The sequence below is a fragment of the Mirounga leonina genome, unplaced genomic scaffold, assembly GCF_011800145.1.
Source record: "Mirounga leonina isolate KUSES-001 unplaced genomic scaffold, KU_Mleo_1.0 Mir_175, whole genome shotgun sequence".
Taxonomy (NCBI): domain Eukaryota; kingdom Metazoa; phylum Chordata; class Mammalia; order Carnivora; family Phocidae; genus Mirounga; species Mirounga leonina.
Window position 1 is genome coordinate 23,631,623 of NW_023270453.1, and position 18,756 is coordinate 23,650,378.

The 18,756-nt window shown below is 53.5% G+C and overlaps 1 protein-coding gene across 2 annotated transcripts; it reads right to left on the reverse strand.

Moving 5' to 3' along the window:
• Nucleotides 1-2,921: 2,921 nt before the first annotated feature.
• Nucleotides 2,922-6,710, reverse strand: ZSCAN10 (zinc finger and SCAN domain containing 10). 2 transcript variants are annotated; one of them, XM_035022095.1, is made up of 5 exons: nt 6,294-6,710; nt 5,812-6,079; nt 5,533-5,597; nt 5,302-5,359; nt 2,922-4,534 (listed from the first exon to the last, which is right to left on the reverse strand). In XM_035022095.1, exons 1-5 carry the CDS (start codon nt 6,687-6,689, stop codon nt 2,973-2,975), a joined length of 2,349 nt encoding a protein of 782 aa, XP_034877986.1. In that variant the 5' UTR covers nt 6,690-6,710; the 3' UTR covers nt 2,922-2,972. The 2 variants fall into 2 exon arrangements, with proteins under 2 accessions (XP_034877986.1, XP_034877987.1); XM_035022096.1 differs by lacking the exon at nt 5,812-6,079 and having other exon boundaries at nt 6,294-6,576.
• Between the last annotated feature and the right edge of the window lie 12,046 nt (nt 6,711-18,756).

The following is an 18,756-nucleotide window of genomic DNA, read 5'->3' on the forward strand; positions in this document are numbered from 1 at the left end:
TTTGACAGAAAGACACAGCAAGAGAGGGAACACAAGCAGGGGGAGTGGGAGAGGGAGAAGCAGGCTTCCTGCTGAGCAGGGAGCCCGATGTGGGGCTCGATCCCAGGACCCCGGGATCATGACCTGAGCTGAAGGCAGATGCTTAACAACTGAGCCACCCAGGCACCCCTCTTTTTTTGTTGTTGTTTTAAGATGATTTATTTGAGAGAGAGAGAGAGTGTGGAGGCAGAGAGCGACTCTTTCTCAAGCAGACTACTGGCTGAGCGGGGAACCCAATGCAGTGCAGGCCCAACCCATGAGCTCAAGCAAGACCAGATCTGAAACTGAGGCTCAGCTAACTAAGCCACCAGGCACCCCTCCTCCTTTCCCCCAAGCTCCCCTGCCCCCCACTGACTTCCTGCTTCTGGTAGCTGCACACAGATTTTGCACTGGGAGTGTCCGGCCACAAATAGCGGCTGCTGAGGTGGCGCTGAGGGGGGTGGTTCCAGGGCCCCGACCTGAGAACAGAGCAGGAAGGAAGGAGGAAATGGGCCTGGGGCAGGGGACCACAGGCACTCCGCTGTGTCTGAGAAGGATGCTGAGGTGAGAGAGGCATGGGGGAGGGGCTTGGGAGCCAGGAGGCCTCAAGGACTGGGGGCGCTTCTGTGAGTCAGCATTCCCCTCTCCTGTCGGCCAGCTTCTTCAGACCCTTTCCCTTTCATAGGAAAGAAACTCTTGATTCTTAGAAAAATCGCCTGCCTGGGGGCCACCTGTGAGTCCAGCAGGAGGCGACAATGGCTGAAGCATACCCTGCTAGTAACTTCTTGGTGGCCCTGATCATCCTCAGGGACCCTGCTTGCTCGCAGCCTCTGCCCTACAGGGGAGAGTGTTGGGGGGATCTTCCCCTTGGCCGTGTCCTCTCTCCCCACTTCCTGTCAGCATTTGGGTTGTTTTAGATCCTTGCCCTGCATTTTCAAGTGACCCTGTGTCACACTGCCACTTCTCCTTGTGGCTTCTGCACGGATTTCCCTTGAGGAAACCCTCCTCCTGTGCTGACATCGGGGGCTTTTATGAACCCATGGCCCCATCAAAGTCACCGTCAACCAGAGCCTAGACAACTTCCAGGCTCTTCTCGTTGGTCTCCCTTGTCTTGCCTCTTTCAAGCCAAATCTATCTAGCACCAAGGTCAAAACAATTTCATTGCAAAATGAAGTAACTCCCTGCTTAAAACCCTCCCCTCTTCCCATCATAAATATACTCTGACTGGGGCGCCTGGGTGGCTCGGTCAGTTAAGCATCTGCCTTCAGCTCAGGTCATGATCCTGGGGTCCTGGGATCGAGCCCCGCATCAGGCTCCCTGCTTAACGGGAAGCCTGCTTCTCCCTCTCCCCCTCCCCCTGCTTGTGTTCCCTCTCTCACTGTCTCTCTCTGTCAGATAAAGAAAATCTTTAAAATAAATAAATAATAAATACATAAATAAATAAACTCTAACCTTGGCCTCTAAGGTGGTCTGTATCATCAGGTTCCTACAGAACTCCCTCAGGGACAGTATTCTTCAGCTGCCTGCTCAGCAGCTCAGGGCCTTTGCACATGCTGTTTCCTCTGCCAGGGATGCCCTTCCCCTAGTTCTTCTGTGGTTGCCTCTCCCTTCTATTTCAGGCCTTGTTCTCCTCAATAGCCCAGCACATTCCCTAGTACACAGTAGGTGCTCAAGAAATAATAAAGCCTCCAAATGCTGTGGGTTCTCCCAACTCCTTACTTTCTTAGTTGACTAAGAAAATTATCTTCTTGAAATTTTCTGCTCTGGGGTCTTCCACGAGTCTAATTTGTTCTGTGACATCCAGGGACTCTCTGTACCCTACCTGATCTTCCTCCCAAACCCCAAAAGCATAGACCTTCCCCAGGCTCAGAGCTTCCCACTCAATTGTGCCCAAGAACCATCTCTACTTTCCCACATTTGGGAGCAGATTTTCCCCAAGTCCCGTGAGCACTTGTTGACGAGTTCACCTCATGTTCACAAACATCTGCTAAACAGCAATTACGTGTCAGGTTGGAGGGACAAAAACAACTTAGAAAAAAAAGTGTGGGTACAAAAAGCCACAGACAGAAGCAGGAAGAGCATGTGTGTCCTCTGCAGCTGAGGGGGGCTGTTTTCTTTCCTGTGGTCTTAACAGAAGTCACATGATTTTAAACCTGTCTATTAGTTGTGAAAAAAACAACCTGTCTTCCAGAGTAGAGAAGAGGCCAAAATTGCCTGGTAGGTAGAAGGTGTGGAAATCAGCCAAACCAGCTTTGGGTTTACAGGATCATGGGTCGTCAGGGGTCTCGAGCCCACAATCCAACTTGGCCATCAAGCAGGTTTCATTTCATCTGCTAGCATCTTCAAGTTGAACTAGTTACCTACATTCCAAAAACAAGGTTTCCCGTAAGAACCCAGAATCTGGGAAGTCAAATTTTATTCCATTTTAATTAATTCAAGCAGCCACATGTGGCTAGAGGATACAGTATCGGACAACAGAGATTAGGGGCAGACTCCAGAGAAGGGAAAATTCCAGGGCGGCATTCGGTGGCCTTCCTCACAGCTGGCTCTGAGAGTTGGCACCCCTCTGCCCTCCCCCCAACTCTGGGCCTTTCCGGGGGGTGTGTGTGGGGGCGGGGCTCTCTCTGGGCCTGCTCCTATCTAGAGTACTGTAGAAGGAGCTGGGGTAGGGAAAGGAAAAGGCATCCCCGTCACAGTGCTGAGGGTAACAGACAGCGTTTTGGTGGATCTCAAAAAAATTAGAAGAGTGGTTTTCAAGAAGGCCGTTTTACTTTAGGTACTTTGAAATACAGCCCTGCGGCCAGGGAGAGATGCCTGGGGCGGCGGGGGGCGGGTGTACTAACACGCAGGCTTGGCGGAGCCAGAGGGAGGCCGGGGGAGTGGGGCCCCGGGACGTCCTCTGCAGGCCACCGGGGAGAGGCGCGCAGGGCAGGCCCGGCGGAACCCGGGTGGGGTTAGTACAGGGTCTCGCGGGCGTGCGTTCTCAGGTGCCGCAGCAGGTGCGAGTTGCGGCTGAAGCTGCGGCCACACTGTGCGCACGAGTAGGGCCTGGCGCCCGTGTGCACCAGCATGTGGCGCAGCAGGTTGCAGCTGCGGCTGAAGCTCTTGCCGCACTCGCGGCACTCCTGGGGGGGCTCGGCCTGCCGGGCCGCCGCCTCGGTCCCGGCCCCCGCGTGGGTGGCCAGGTGCCGCTGGAGGTGCGCGTTGCGCCGGAAGCTGCGGCCGCACGTCGGGCAGCCGTAGGGCCGCTCGCCGGTGTGGCTGCGGCGGTGGCGGGCCAGGTTGGAGCTGTTGCGGAAGCGGTAGCCGCACGTGTCGCAGGCGTGGGGCTTCTCGCCCGTGTGGATGCGCTGGTGGCGCGCCAGGTGGGCGCTCTGGCTGAAGCCTTCGCCGCACTCGCTGCAGCGGCAGGGCTTCTCGCCCGTGTGGCTGCGCCGGTGGCGGGCCAGGTCCTGGGTCTGGCTGAAGGTCTTGCCGCACTGGGCGCAATGGTGGGGCCTCGGGCCGCCGTGGGTCAGGAGGTGGCGGGCCAGACCGGCCCGGCGCACGAAGCGCTTGCCGCAGTGCGGGCAGCTGTAGGGCTTCTCGCCCGTGTGCACCCGCTGGTGGCAGACCAGCTGGGAGCTCTGGCTGAAGCTGCGGCCGCAGACCTGGCAGGAGAAGGGCCGCTCGCCCGTGTGCACGCGCCGGTGGGCCCCCAGGTGCTCGCTGCGCCGGAACGCCTTGCCACAGTCCCCGCACACGTAAGGCCTGCGCTCGGGGCCCGGGCGCAGGCTGCCCGAGCACTCAGAGCACTGGTGGCCCTTGTCCTTGGCGTGGATCCGCAGGTGGCGCTTGAGGCTGGAGCGGCGCTGGAAGGTTTGGCCACAGTGGGAGCACAGGACCACGGCCAGCTCGCGCGCTTCGCTCTTGGTCTCGGGGACGCACGGGGACTTCTGGTCCTGGGCGTGCGCCAGCAGGTGCTGCATGAGGTTGGCCCGGCGCTGGAAGCCCTGACCGCACTCGGCACACAGAAAGGCGGGCTCAGAGGAGTGAGTCTGAAGGTGTTTGTTCAGATGTGAGCTCTGGCGGAAGCGGTGGCCGCAGAGGTGGCAGGCGTGTGGCCGCTCGTCCGTGTGCGTGCGCATGTGCAGCTTGAGGATGGAACTCCGGCCGAAGCTCTTCCCGCAGCACTGGCAGGGAAAGGCCCGAGCGCCGGGGTGAGACCGCAGCTGGTGGGCCTCCAGGCGGGCCAGCTCCCGGAAGCTCAGCCCACAGTCTGTGCAGATGAATTCCATCCCTGGCTCCGACCTGGGTGTCTCCCCAGCCACTTTGACCTCCAGAATGTCACTCCTGCCGTGAGCGGACCCTCCTTCACCGGAGCCACTCACTTCTGGGCCCGGCCCCAGCACCTGAAGGTGGGGCTCTTCTGCCACCCCAGGACCATCTGCCCCAGACTCTGTGGAGACCGCAGCAGGCCAGGCCACCCCTTTGGGCTCCTCTTTAAACTCCTCATCTGCGGTTTTGTTTTCAAATCCTGGGAAAGAAGCAGAAAACGGGGACAGGCAGGCGTATTCTTAGAGGCTCCCAGGAATCGCCTAGAACCTCAACGCCTCAAAGCAGAAAGAAACCCGGGGTTCCTGCAAAGCTGGTGGGTGGGCAGAAGGGGAGGGTAAAAACCAGACAACATAGAATTTACCATAGTAACAGCTTTACTTTTTTTTTTTTTTAATTTTTAAGTAGGTTCCATGCCCAGTGTGGAGCCCAAACTGGGCCTTGAACTCACGAGCCTGAGATCAAGACCTGAGCTGAAATCAAGAGTTGAAAGCTTAACCAGCTGAGCCAGCCAGGCACCCCAATGACTACCCATTTTAAAAGCTCAAAGTTAACGGGGTTGATGATTAGATCAGACACAATGAGCCTTTAAAATAAATGAATGATTGACTGAACGAAGGAAGAAATGAATGAATCCTTATCAAGATAGCCCATTTTTATATATTTTTAAGATTTTATTTATTTGAGAGAGAGAGAGATCGCACAAGTGCATGTGCACGCACGGGTAGGAGGAGGGGCAGAGGGAGAAGCAGACTCCCCTATGAGCAGGGAGCCTGAGGCGGGGCCTGATCCGGGGACCCTGAGATCATGACCTGAGCGGAAGGCAGACGCTTAAACGACTGAACCACCCAACCCCACAGAGCCCATTTTTAGCCAAAGAGGCCAAAAGTCAGGTAGGATCTGAACCTCAGGGACCATTCTTGAAACACAAAGAGCCTTCAGCGGTAATAAGCGGGAAGGGCCTCTTACCCAGAGGGTGCGCCGGCCAAGCCTTCTTTGCTGGGACATCTTCAAAGGTCAGGGACTCCTGTAACAAAAGGATGGGCAGAGACCCTCGGTGAGAGAGGGTCCCCCTATGACCTGAGGGGGATGATGAGCTTTTAAGGTTTAAATGAAGGAAGACATGGATTCGCTACAACTGCAGAGGCCGAGGACATCCAGGGCAGAACATTCTGGAATGAGGGTACTAGTCCAGCTCACCAGCACAGCTGCCAGCTCCTGATCTCGGGAGTTTTCCTCCAGCCATAGGACAGGGCCCTGGGGAACTGACAGCATGGGGGTGGGGTGGGGAGAGCTGTTAGAAGCCAGACTTACCCTCCACTTGGCTATAGGGAGTGCACCTGTTGCCAGGGCCCCAAGAGAGACATTGGCTCTCTCCCATCCCCGTCAAAGAGGGGGGCTGCCTATTTCTCACCCCACCCTCCACCCTCACATACCGTGCCTCCCAGCTCCCACCTTCCCGGGGTACCAACTCCTCACCAGTCTCTTGCAGGGCCTGGAATGTCCTCTTGGGACCTGGGCTCAGTGGCTGCTTTGCACTTGGGGGATGTCTCCAGGTCTCCAGCTCAACGGGCTTAGAAGGCCCTGGCTGGGATGGCAGGGGTTCCCTCGGTGCCTCCAGGGCTGGAGGTCCTTCTGAGGGCACTTCCTTTTTGGGGCTGTGACTGGAGACCTGGGAAGAGCCCCCCTGTTCCTCCAAAGTGATGTCTGCCCGGGGACAGTTCTTACCAGTGTTAAAACTAAAATCCTGTTCAAAATACATCTATGTTAGGCGACGGACAGGACAGGGCAATAGTCCCTGTCCTACTGACTCCCAAGGGAAACGCGACCAAGGAAAGGTGAGAGGCGGCAGAGGTGGGAGGTCAAAAAGAAATTATTGGAGGGAGGGAAACGGAGCGATTTCTTCATGGGGCACTGAAGTCCCCGTCTCCCTACCTGCTGTCCAGCCACCACCCTCTTACCAGGGGCCCCACGGCGCTGGACTCCCTCTGGACGCCCTCCAGCAGCAGCACCACCTCCTCCCCGTCCCTGAGCTGCTGGCCCTGCAGCCGAGCCAGGAGGTGGGGGGGCAGCACGCTCAGGAACTGCTCCAGCACCAGCAGCTCCAGGATCTGCTTCTTGGTGTGCAGAGCCGGCCTCAGCCAGTGGTTGCAGAGCTCCCGGAGCCGGCTCAGGGACGCCCTCGGCCCCATGTCCTCCTGATATTGGAAGCATCTGAAGAGCTGGTGAGCCACCTCGGGCCGGGGCCTGGCCTGTGCATGCCTGACGTCCTCCTGCCCAGCAGCCTCCTCTTCCTCCAGTTTGACTGCTCCAAGCTGCTCTGGCTCTCGGGCAGCCGGGACGGGCTCTTCAAGCATCCTTCAGCGTGGGGGGTAGCTCGCTGCAGCAGGTGCCACTCTCGGGTCTCTCCCTCTCTGCTCCCACACCTGTGGTGTTAAGAAATGCCGAAGATGTGGCCTCCAGAGGAAGCGCTTCTCTCATTGGTCATGCGTAAGGACTCAGAGAGCAGGACAGCCCAAGGCCCCAGCCTGACCAAAACACTAAAAGGCAGAGAAAACCGATAGTTCTGTCTTTTCGTCCCTTCCTGCAGCATTCAGAACTTCACCCCAGTGATCAAAATTGGCATTCCTGAGACAGGACGGTTGAGTTTCCCTGCCTCTCGATGCTGTGCCGTGGGGAGCATGCAGCAGCACCAAAGATGCGCCGTTGCCAAAAGTGTTTCATGGCGATACAATCCAGCTCTACTTTAGCCCCAGCTTTGCATTGCAAGGAATAAGAACGGGTGGGGGTGGGGGTGGTGGATAAGAGTGATGGTGTTGGGGCGCCTGGGTGGCTCAGTCATTAAGCGTCTGCCTTCGGCTCGGGTCATGATCCCAGGTCCTGGGATCGAGCCCCGCATCGGGCTCCCTGCTCGGCGTGAAGCCTGCTTCTCCCTCTCCCACTCCCCCTGCTTGTGTTCCCTCTTTCGCTGTGTCTCTGTCAAATAAATAAATAAAATCTTTAAAAAAAAAAAAAGAGTGATGGTGTCTAAGGTACAAACTTGTAACTAGGAGCAAATAATCCACAGAAATCTAATGCACAATATAATGAATACAGACAATAATAGTGTACTAGAAGTATGTAATGGAATAAATATCACTCCCCTGACAATCATATTACAATATATGAATGTACCAAAGTAACATGCCGTACACCTTTAAGGTATACAACGTTACATGTAAAATTTATTCAATTAAAAAAAAAAAAAAAAAAAGAACAGGGAGCCTCCGTGGTGCGGTCGGTTGGGCGCCTGACTCTCAGTTTCAGCTCAGGTCATGGTCTTGAGGTGGTGGAATGGAGCCCTGGGTGGGGCTCAGCACTTGTCCCAGAGTCAGCTTGGGATTCTCTCTCCCTCTCCCACCTGTGCTCTTTCTCTCTTTAGAATAAATAAATAAAGAAAGAAATCTTAAGAACAAACAAACAGGGCGCCTGGGTGGCTCAGTCGTTAAGCGTCTACCTTCTGCTCAGGTCATGATCTCAGGGGTCCTGGGATCCAGCCCCACATCGGGCTCCCTGCTCAGCAGGAAGCCTGCTTCTCCCTCTCCCACTCCCCCTGCTTGTGTTCCTGCTCTCGCTATCTCTCTCTCTGTCAAATACATAAATAAAATCTTAAAAAAAAAAAAAAAGAACAAACAAACAAGTGAGATGATCCCTCAAAGAAACAATGGAACAAATTGCGAATTCGGAATATCCCGGCAAACAACTGGCCCAGTTTCTTCGGTGTTATTTTAACAAGCGCCTGTAGGGGGAGCGTTGCTCTAGAGGAAACTAACAGCCACACACGCAAATGAATGAACTTTGACTGGAGACGGATGTTTTATATTATTTTAAAAAATATTTTATTTAGGGGTGCCTGGGTGGTTTAGCTGGTTAAGCGCCTGCCTTCGGCTCAGTTCATGATCCCAGGGTGCTGAGGATCCCTGTTCAGTGGGGAGCCTGCTTCTTTCTCTCTCCCTCTCAAATAAATAAATAAATAAAATCTTTTAAAAAAATTTAAAAATGTATGTATTTGAGAGAGAGAGAGAGCATGAGCGGAGGGAGGGGCAGAGAGAGCTCTAACTGTGCAAGGGGGAGGGGCAGAGGGAACTCTAACTGAGCCACCAGGCACCCCCCTTGTGCTGTTCTTTCAGTGTCTCTGAAAAATTGACAGTTTTGAAGATAATAGGTGTGCATGTGTCGGCAAGGGTGGGGGGAGCTCATGCATGTGATTCCTCCTTGACCAGACATCCTGACTCTCACTTTACTGCTGTGGAGGTGGTTCTCAGCAGTCAAGGCCAAGGCCACCCAGGTGGTCAGTGCAGGGCTGAGCACCCACCTGGTGTTCCAATCTCATTTCCCAGGGTTCTGCCAGAGACAGAGGCCAGGATGAGCCAGAGAGCGGGGAGGGGTGGGTGGGTCTCCAGATGAGAGACCAAGACTAAGGCTTACGACTGGCAGAAATTTGTGACAGATATGTTCCCAAGGCCGACAAAAGTGGCTCTGCCCACTTCAGAGGCCTCTAGTAGGTACACTCTTGGGAGCTGGGTGATGGGCAGGAGAGGCCATTGTTTCTCTTTCTTTCCTAAAATTTTTTTTTTTTTTTTAAATTCTGGATTCTTCCTGGGTCTACCTCTCTGGAAAGTATCCACCCCCAAGTAGCAATAAAAGTGTTAACTGGCCACCAGGGGGCAATGGTTCCACACACGGATCACCTCCCAAGCTCTCTTCCCAAGCCGGCACCAGGCCCTCCCCTGCCAGAGGGCTAAGGGGCTACTCACTCTTTCCTTGTGGGGCCGCCCAGATCTACCAACAGGGAGATGCCTCAAGTTCAGCCTCACCCAGAGGACTCAGTTCAGTCCTTCAGCAGAACCCAGAGGGCTTTCATCGTCCTGAATAGGCCAGCACTTTTGCTCCAGAGTTTTGAGGCACTTTTATATTTTAATTTGGGCCAATATTACTTTATGGAAACAAAAACCCAAGCTCCAACATTTGTCTGCCCTCCCTGCTCTCTGGCCTCAAGGCTACAAATGAGCTTCTCCCCAGTCTGTCCCCTGACCCAAACCCCATGGACATCCCAAGCACGGGCAAGGGAAAAGAGGCTCTTGCGTCACTCTGCACCACATAAAGGGAGTAGAGCAGTGCTGGGCACCTGGACGACAGCACGTGGTGGGCGTGCAGGAGTGCTAGCAATCGCAGTTCTCATTATTACTTAGCAACAACACAAATGACCACAGCTAACAGTCGGTCCCATCACTGGCCCATTTTACAGCTGAAGACAACAAGGCTCAGAGGTACAGACATTTGCCAAGGAGGTAACCCAGCCTTGGCAATGCCGCCAGGGAGAAGTCGGCCTGGCCAAGAGCTTTGGACAGTTTATTGAGCCCCCTTGTTGCGGGACTAGGGGGCTCCCTGAGGCTCCTGTTCAGCTGGGGGGAATGAGGTGTGGCAGAAGAGAGGAAAGTGGGTTTTAAACCTGGCTGGTCACTTCCCACCCGAGGAGGAGGATGATGGGGATGCTGAAGACCCAGGCTTCCATCCTGGACACCTGACCAGGCTGGCGCTCATCTCTCCAGCCAGCCTCCCCCTTCCTGCTTCTCCCCAGGCTCCTGCCCAGCCGCGCCCAGCCGCGGAGCCAACATTCTTTCCCGCATTTGGCATCTGACCCCGCATGGGGCACCTTCCACCCCTTGGCGGCTCTCTGCAGGGACTCCACAACACACCAGCAACCTGTCTCTCCCTGTCCACTGTCGTGCTCTGACACAACCATGGTTGAGTGTCTCTCTCCCCTTGGCAAGTAGGAACCGCGTCTTGTTCAAAACGGTTCCCTTAGCTCTTGAAGGGGCTTCAGCGTTTGTTAGTAGAAATAACAAAATGGGAATGATAATGCCTACCTGGAAGATGTGCTACTGAGGAATGCATGCAAAAATGTCTGATGCAGAAAAGCTCTCTGGTAAGTGTTCAGGAAAATGGGCTTTTGTTTCATTGTTTTGGCAGCATGAGCAAAATAATAGAACCAATCACGGGTAATCAGTCACCTTGTAATAACAGCTGGCAGGTACTGAGTGCTAATATGTATGGGCTCTCAGCTCAGGGTTGCTTAATCCCACCCCAGCCTATGTGGTAAATTATAATTTCTCCATTTGACACAGGGTAAAGACCATGCTCCAGGAGGATGGGTGATTTGCTCAAGGTCACACCAGGTGGAGCCAAGATTTTCTTTAAGGTAAGAACACTGATCTTGACCACTATGCAAAAGCTCAGAAACAGAAAAGGACCCAATTTCTCTCTCTCCCTGTTCAATTTGCCTAGTTTTAGCCAGAATATCACAGCGCAAATCGGAGGGAAAAAAAATGAGATTCCAAGGTCTAGCCCTTGGGCCTAGACACACGCAGGGGTGCCCGGAACCTCCAGGTGAGGTCTTGCCAAAAGGTTTGAAAGAGATGGAATTTAAGGGAAGTTGGCCTGAAAGTCTCTCCCTCCCCCCTCAGTCTTCAGGACAAAAGCTCTGTTCATATGCACATCTGTGGGGGGTAGGAGGCTCTTCAGCCACCCTCCAATATTCGACCAGCTTAATCTGGAGCCCAGAGGTGGGGAGGCAATGGCTGGACCTGCCCAGGCTGGAGGTGCTGCCACAAGACCCACGCAGACAGCAGGAGAGCCCAGAGCCAGGATCCTTGGCCAGGAACCCTCCCTTTCTCCCTGGACACGGCTGGCAAGAGATTGGTTGGCTTGTTTCTGTTGGCCAGGCTCCCTTCCCGGTGCTGGGGTGAGTTGGTGAGGCCGGCCGGTCCACCTGGGGACACATGGAGCCTGCCTTACCCTCCCCAGTGGGTACAGCAAACCCATGCTACAGGAAGCCCCACCAGCCTCCTTGATGACCCCATAGCTGCAGGTCTGCAGAGCTGGCTGGCACTGGGCTCCCAGCATAGACGACCCACATCCTCCCAAGATTTCTTTCCAGCTTCCTAATCCCCCATCCCATCGCTGAGGCCCAGGTCCCCCTTTTCCCTCTGAGCTGCTAGGAACTCCTTAGGTCTGTCCTGGCAGCCTTCACCCCAGGCTTCCCTGCAACTCACCACTCGGGTCCCCACTCCAGAGGTGGAAGTGCTAGGGGTTCTTTGAGGGCCCCAGGGCCAGAGTCAGCCTCGGCCAGACTGGGAAAGGACTCCGGGAAAACTGAACAGGAAGTTCCCTGCTCTAGTCCCATCCAGGTAATGAGGGGGCTTCCTCGAGTTAACCCTTAACCTCCCAGTTTGGGAGTGGGGTGGGGGAGAGGGCGGGGCCAGAGAAATGAGGACAGAGTGGCTAAGCCAGACTCCAGCCGGGGACCGAGAATGAGAGTCTAACTACCCCTCCAGGTAAGAACTGCTCCCCTCCTAATCAGGACTGTTCCTGTTCTCCTTGTGGGGAGGGGGTCTGTCAGCCTGTACTTTCTGGGGCGGCGGGGCGGGGGGCGGTGGCCAGAGCTGCCATTTTAAAAGCCCTGTTGTGCGCTGGGCTCTTTGCTAGCATTTCATTCATGCGACAGATCTCTGCCAAGGGCCTGCTATGTGCCAGGCACAGTTGCAGGTGCTGAGGTCAACAGGAGCCGGCCCCGACCTCAGACGGCTTATGCGGAGGTGTGCTGGAGCTGTCCCGGGGTAAGAAAACATGACCACGTGACGGGGGAAGAAAGCGCGCCACCAACACCACCTAAGATCTTCCCAAGAATCTTGCCAGGTGGCTTTTGTCCCAGCTTTCCCAAAGAGGAAGCAGGGACTTCCGGGAGGATATGACCTCCCCACTGGCCTTGAGCCCAACTCGACCTCTAAAGTCAAGCCTTTCCCTTTGCTCTGAGGTGTCTTTTTGGGTCGTGCTCTTGGCTGGCCGCAGCCCGTAGGGCGCTTTCCTCAGGGGAACCCGCGGTTCAGAGCCCGCGGGCACTCTCGTGGCACCACCTGTCCCGGGCACCCGGGACACCTGCTCGGTGGCGGGAGGCTCGGCGTTGGCCGCCCCTCGGCCTAGGCCCGTTGATCGGTCGGGGCCAGACCCTGCGCTCGCTCTGGCTCTTCTGCCGGGTCCTTGTCTCCCTGCACGTGGCACCTGGGCTTATCTTGTTCTTTATTTTCATTGTCTAGTGTGGGCCTCCCTGGACCGCAAGCTCCCTGTGGACAGTGGTGTTTCCCTTGTCTGCGCCGCATCCTCCACACCTAGCCCAGAGCTGGCATGTGTCAAGACGGACGGAACGGCTCAGGAGCCGGCCCGCGAGGCCCACCGCCCTCAGAAGTGTGCAGCGCGCCGGACGCCCAGAGCTCAGCCGCAGCGGCTGCGAAACCCCACCTACCGGACCCGGCTTGGTCACCGGACCCCGGGGCGGGGCCTGGAAACCCCCTCCCCTGGGCGGGGCCCGGCAACCTCCTCTCCTGGGCGGAGCCTGGAACCCCCACCCCTCGGGCGGAGGCGCCTCCCGCACGCGCAGGTCAGGATTCCCGCCGGCAGCCCCCGCCCCCAAGCCTGACCGGCTCCCCGGGGGCTGTGACCTTGGAGGACGTGGCCACGTCTGAGCCCTGGGAGTGGGGACGGCTGCGCTGCGGGCCACGGGGCCTGTACCGCTACGGTGGAGGGGACCTGCTGGAACGTGCGCTCTCCGGGTAAGGATCGGAGTCCGCAGTCAGGGCCTGGGGGAGCTGGCTGAGAGCGCGGCGGGAAGGCTCGGGGTTCCGCTGTTAGCACTGATTTCCAGGCCTTCGACTCAGAAGTGATACCTTTCCTGGAAAAGTGTCAGAAAAGCAGAAACCCGCTTGACCAAACCACCAAAATAGCATCCAGGCAGAAGGGCTTGGCGCCCGCATTGAAACGAGAATAACACTAGCTTTTGGTCTCCTTCATTCCTAAACCTCTGCCCGGGCTTTGCTTGGCCAAAAACCCCGCTCCTGGCCCACCGCCTGCGTGCACCCCTCATTCATTCGGGAAAGGTTTGCTTCCCTCCTGTGCGTCTGGCGCTGTCCCTGCCCCTGGGAACCCAGTGCTGAGCTGGACAAGTGCTGCCCCCGTGAGGCTTACAATCTGGGCAGCCAGGTTACCGAACCTGGGATTCCTTTTTTTTTTTTTTTAAGATTTTATTTATTTATTTGAGAGAGAAAGAGCACAAGCAGGGAGCCCAACTTGGGGCTCAATCCCAGAACCCTGGGATCCTGACCTGAAGGCAGGGGCTTAACCAACTGAGCCACCCAGGTGCCCCTGGGGATTCCTTTTGACTTCTATTAACTAAAGGGACTTTGCAGAGAAAAGGGCTTAATGAACATTTAAGTCCCTTCCAATTCTTCCTGATCTTTGTAAATACACTCCCCTCTCCCCGCGGTACCCGCTAACAGATGAAAATTCTTGTGAAGTTGCTGGATTGTTATTTATTTCCACAAGTGATCTACACACCTCCAAAGGAGAGACTTTTAATAAAAATCTACCTATTTGGGGTATATTTCAATATCTCCTAAAATTATTTTGAAAATGCATACAAACTGTTCTAGGTGTTACCTTACAATTTTCTTTTTTGAAGTATCTGGTGTCAAAAAAAAAAAAAAACAAAAGCAAGAAATCTTTTTGTTTTTGTTTCCTGATTTAATAATTCTTTTTTTAATTTTTGTAAAGATTTTATTTATTTATTTGACAGAGAAAGTGAGAGAGTGTATGTGCACAAGCAGGGGGACTGGCAGGCAGAGCCCCTAAAATAAAAAAACTTAATTTAAAAAAAAGAATTATTAGGGATGCCTGGGTGGCTCAGTAGGTTAAACGTCTGCCTTCGGCTCAGGTCATGATCCCAGGGTCCTGGGATCAAGTCCCAAATCGAGCCCCACATCAGGCTCCTTGCTTAGCAGGGAGCCTGCTTCTCCCTCTCTCTCTGCCTGCCGCTCCCCCTGCTTGTGCTCTCTCTCTCTCTGTCAAATAAATAAAATCTTCAAAAAAATTTTAAAAATAGTTTAAAAAAGTTTTTGTTTTAATTCCAGCACAGTTAACACAGTGTTATATTAGTTTGACGTGTACAACAACTTTACTTATCAAACATGAAGACATTTTTTAACTCTAGTGTCAGCCAGTTAGAGCACCTGACTGATGGGAGTCTTCCTCTCTCCTCTTTCATCTTTTCAGAGATTACAAAAGAAAGACAAGTTTTCCTGTATTTTCTGTTTCCATAGGATTTGCCCATTCAGAATAATTCAGGCCAAAGGGAGAAATCCCTCTCCAGCTCTGGGAGCGATTACTATAAAGATCTCTGTTATCTATTATTAAATAGCTTCTGGTTATTCCAGCGGCTCAAATGCCTGTCTCTAAATCGTGTCAAATAACACCTTTACCTGCAGCTGAGACCCCAGCGTTTTCCTGTGGTGCTTGCAGTGAAGGATTGCAGGGAGTGGAGGGCGCAGCCCTCACTGAGGACCAGCCCTGGGACAGAGACACGGGGGGATATTGAGAACACGAGGTGAGCCTTGGGCCCGACCCCGTATTTCTCTGGTGTCCAGAAATTCGCGCCCCCACCCCCAAGCCTCTGGTCTGTCTCACTGGCTCCAGGGGCCTGAGCTGCAGCCTCAGCTTTGCCATTTGCCACTATCCGTGTGCCTTCAGCATCATTTGATGGGATCTAGTCTCTCTGCTGCTCCAAGCTCCTCTGTGGTTTCCCACCGCGCCTTTGAACTACATGCAGACAGCTCACCCCCGGCGCCCACCTGCAGTCACATCTTCTGCCCTCTGCCTTTGCCCTTCAGTCTCTGAGCACGCCAGCTCCATCCTCCTCACGGCCCTGGCCTGGAAGGGATGCTCTCGCCCCGACCCCTGCTTCATTCGGAAATGTCCACCAGTGATGTCAGTCTCCTTGTGGAGGCTGCTTCCGCCCATTCTTGTGACAGTGTCCCCTCTGTCCTCTCTCCGTCCATGCTTGTTCCCTCCTCGCATGTGCCACAGTCTAATTCACTTGTCGCTTTTTTGTTTGCTTGGCTTTCGTCTGTCCCTGCACTGGATGGTCAGCCACAGGGCGTGTTTCCGTGGGTCGCTGGTTCCCAGTGGACCTCTCGGTCGGTTTGATCTTCTCCTTCCTTCCTTCCTTATTGCCTATCTTCTCTTTCTCCATTTCTCCCAAAGTCTCTGCTCAGCCTCCTGCACCAGCCTCACCTTTGAGCATTTACTGAGCAGTACCTGTTGGCACCTGCGAGGCTCTGGCTTGGGGGCCTCCAGTGATCCTTGCCTCTCGTTGGTCTCACCCTTGTGTAACCCACTCCCTTTGGGTGGGGGCTGGATTTAGTGATTCACTTCTAATAAACAGAATTGAGTAGGAGCAGATTAGGTTGTAAACAGACTGTGATTTCTTGGCAGCCCTGACGTGCTCTCTCTCCATGTCTTGCTGGCTCACCCTGGGGGAGCCACGTCTGAGGAGAGAGAGGCCCTTGTGGTGAGGGACCAAGGCCAGTCAACTTGGACCCTCTCCCACAGTCAAATGGATGACTTGACCACGGCTATTGACCTTGAGCTTGAGGAGCTAGAGGCACCCAGCTAAGCCCTGTAGGGTTCAGAAACCATGAGATAATAAGTATTTATTTTAAGCTACAATGTTTTGGGATCATTGATTACACAGCAATAAGTAACTAATGTACCTCCCTTGCTGGTTTCATAGCTGCCTCCATAACCATTCTCGGTGCCAATATCCCTGTATTTATATTTTCTTTCTCGACTCTTTGCACTTGGTGTTGCCACCTGGATGTCTCATCAATGCCCCAGAGTCTTCGTGTTCAAGACCAAGCTCACGCAGCTCCTTGCAAGCTCCACGGCAGGGGCTCAGTTGTCCTTGCCCGCTGTGTCCCCAGGGCCCGGCAGGTAGCAAATCCTCACTACACGTGGCTCAATGAGTCCTCCACATCAAACCTCTGTGCCTCTGGTATTTTCTGGTTTGGTAAACATGTCACTCAAACCAGAAATTGGGATTTATCCCTGATCCCCTCGCTTTACCTCATTCTCACATCTCGTCAGTCTCCAAGTTCCGTAGGGTTAATATCCTAAATGTTTTTCAAATCTGCCTATTTCTGTACTTCCACTGCTTGTCATCCAAGTCCAGGCCCCCATCGTCACCTGCCAAGGCCATAGCAATGACCTAACTGGTTTCTCTCTCTTTTTTAAAAGACTTTATTTATTTATTTGACAGAGAGCACAAGCAGGGGGAGCGGCAGGCAGAGGGAGAGGAGAAGCAGACTCCCCACTGAGCAGGGAGCCCAATGTGGGGCTCCATCCCAGGACCCTGGGATCATGACCTGAGCAGAAGGGCCAACTTGTAGTAACCAACTGAGCTACCCAGGCGCCCCACTGGTTTCTCTTCATTCACATTTTTTTTTTTAAACAAAAGTTTTAGGTGTAACATACAGAAATGTACATAAACCAAGAATGAAGAGTATGATGAATTTCCACCGAGTGAGGACAGCCATTGCATTCCTGGCCTACTCTGGTGCCCCCTTCTGGCCATTTCCCTCCCCCATAATCACCATCTTAACTTCCAACTACAGCAGATACATTTGGTCTGGTTTTGAACGTCATGTAAATGAAGTCACAGAATAGGATTTTTTAAAAAAGATTTTCTTTCTTTTTTTTTTTTCAAGATATTTAACTTAGTTATTTGAGAGAGAGCAAGCGAGAGCACGAGCAGGGGGGAGAGGGAGAGGCAGACTTCCCACTGAGCAGGGAGCCCATCGTGGGAGTCCATCCCAGGACCCCAAGATCATGACCTGAGCTGAAGACAGACACTTAACCAACTGAGCTACCCCAGGTGCCCCTAAGATTTATTTTTAAGTAATCTCTAAACCCAAGGTAGGGCTCAAACACACAACCCCAAGATCAAGAGTTGCATGCCGTACCAGCTGAGCCAGTCAGGCACCCCCAAGGGATTCTTCACCTTGCTTACCCCATAGTGGGAGACCCAATCCATGTGTTGCTTATTTCCTGAATGGTGTTCCCTGTTGCATTATTTGTTCATCCCACCTACCTAGACAGTAGGTGGTTTTTCTGTTTGGGACTACATGTAGTAGTTATTGTAAGTCTCTGGTGACCATGGGATGTGAGTTACTGCTGGGTTTCTACCCAGGAGTGAATCACTTAGGTCACAGAATATGTAGATGTTCAGCTTTAGAATATTCTGCCACCCACTTGTCTAGAGAGCTTGCAGTCTTTCCCCTCCCACCATCTACAGATTCATCTTGTGTATATTTTGCCCTGGTCCTAGGATCACCCATTTCTCCAAGGGCCCTGATTCTTATCATTAGCTGATCCCCCCCCCATTATAAAACATTCACAAAGGGGTGCCTGGGTGGCTCAGTCCGTTAAGAATCTGACTCGATCTCAGCTCAGGTCTTGATCTCAGGGTTGTAAGTTCAAGCCCTGCATTGGGCTCCATGCTGGGCATAGAGCCTACTTTAAAACAAAATCACAAAAATTGAATTTTTGAAAGGATGAGATAAAGTAAAAATAAATGGAAGCTCTACATTTTTTTTTTTTTCACACCCACTGAAGTAAAAAGAATATAAAAGATTCTGTGTGAGACCACAAGATCTGTACAGGGAGTCTGACGGCTGGGGAGTGGGGGAGGGAGAATGTAGCAGGATGAAGGGTTGTAAATATAAGCCGAAACTGCCATCAAGGGTGGGTGCTTGGGTGCCATTGCCATTTGCTACTGTGAGGGGCCTTCAGTAAGGGTCCTCTGGTGCTGAGCCTGGCAGAATGCCTTCTGAGTTCCCCTATCCTCCCTGCCTCAGTGTCTTAGGCTTGCATGAATGAATGTAACCTGAAACTCTACCCGAGACTGGGGGACACTTTAGGTATGAGATAGTAGGAGGTGGCAGCTGCAACGAAGGGTATTTTGGGATGATGACACTCTCCTGGTTTCCTAAAAATGCACCAATCTCTAAAGAAAAAGTAACTTAACTTACTCTAATTTCCACACCAAAGGGCCAGCCGGAGTGAGTCTTGAGCTATCCAGCCTAGTTTCACTAGAGTGTATCCTCCCTGCCTGTACTGTAAGCTGTCTTTAGCTCCCAGGTAAAGTCATTGTTCCGGAAGGTGGGATATGGGTGCTCTGGGAACATATCCAGTCTATCCTATTAAATTTGGGGGGTTTCTGGCCTTGGAGTCCACAGCTTGTCTGGCTGAGGCTGAAGCTGCTAGCCTTGACAATCATGGAAGGAAGCACTTGGTGTTGCTGCCTAGGACGGGGCCTCTTGGCCATTTCTGCTGACTGTGATGGGCAGGCTGCTGGGTCAGCCATACAAGGGAATGTGCCATAGCTAAAACCAGCAAGGCACCGCTTGAGATTTATAGAATTCTCAGCACATAACCATTCCTCAACCAGCACGGAGAGACTTGACCAGACTCTAGGATGGCTTCCGGCAGCGCACGGCT

Coding starts and splice junctions, on each gene's coding strand:
- ZSCAN10 (XM_035022095.1), bottom strand. CDS start 6,689: ATGCTTGAAGAGCCCGTCCCGGCTGCCCGAGAGCCAGAGCAGCTTGGA. Junction 6,080..6,293: donor CCAGCGCCGTGGGGCCCCTG/GTAAGAGGGTGG, acceptor TATTTTGAACAG/GATTTTAGTTTTAACACTGG. Junction 4,535..5,301: donor TTGGCCGGCGCACCCTCTGG/GTAAGAGGCCCT, acceptor CTTCTTTCCCAG/GATTTGAAAACAAAACCGCA.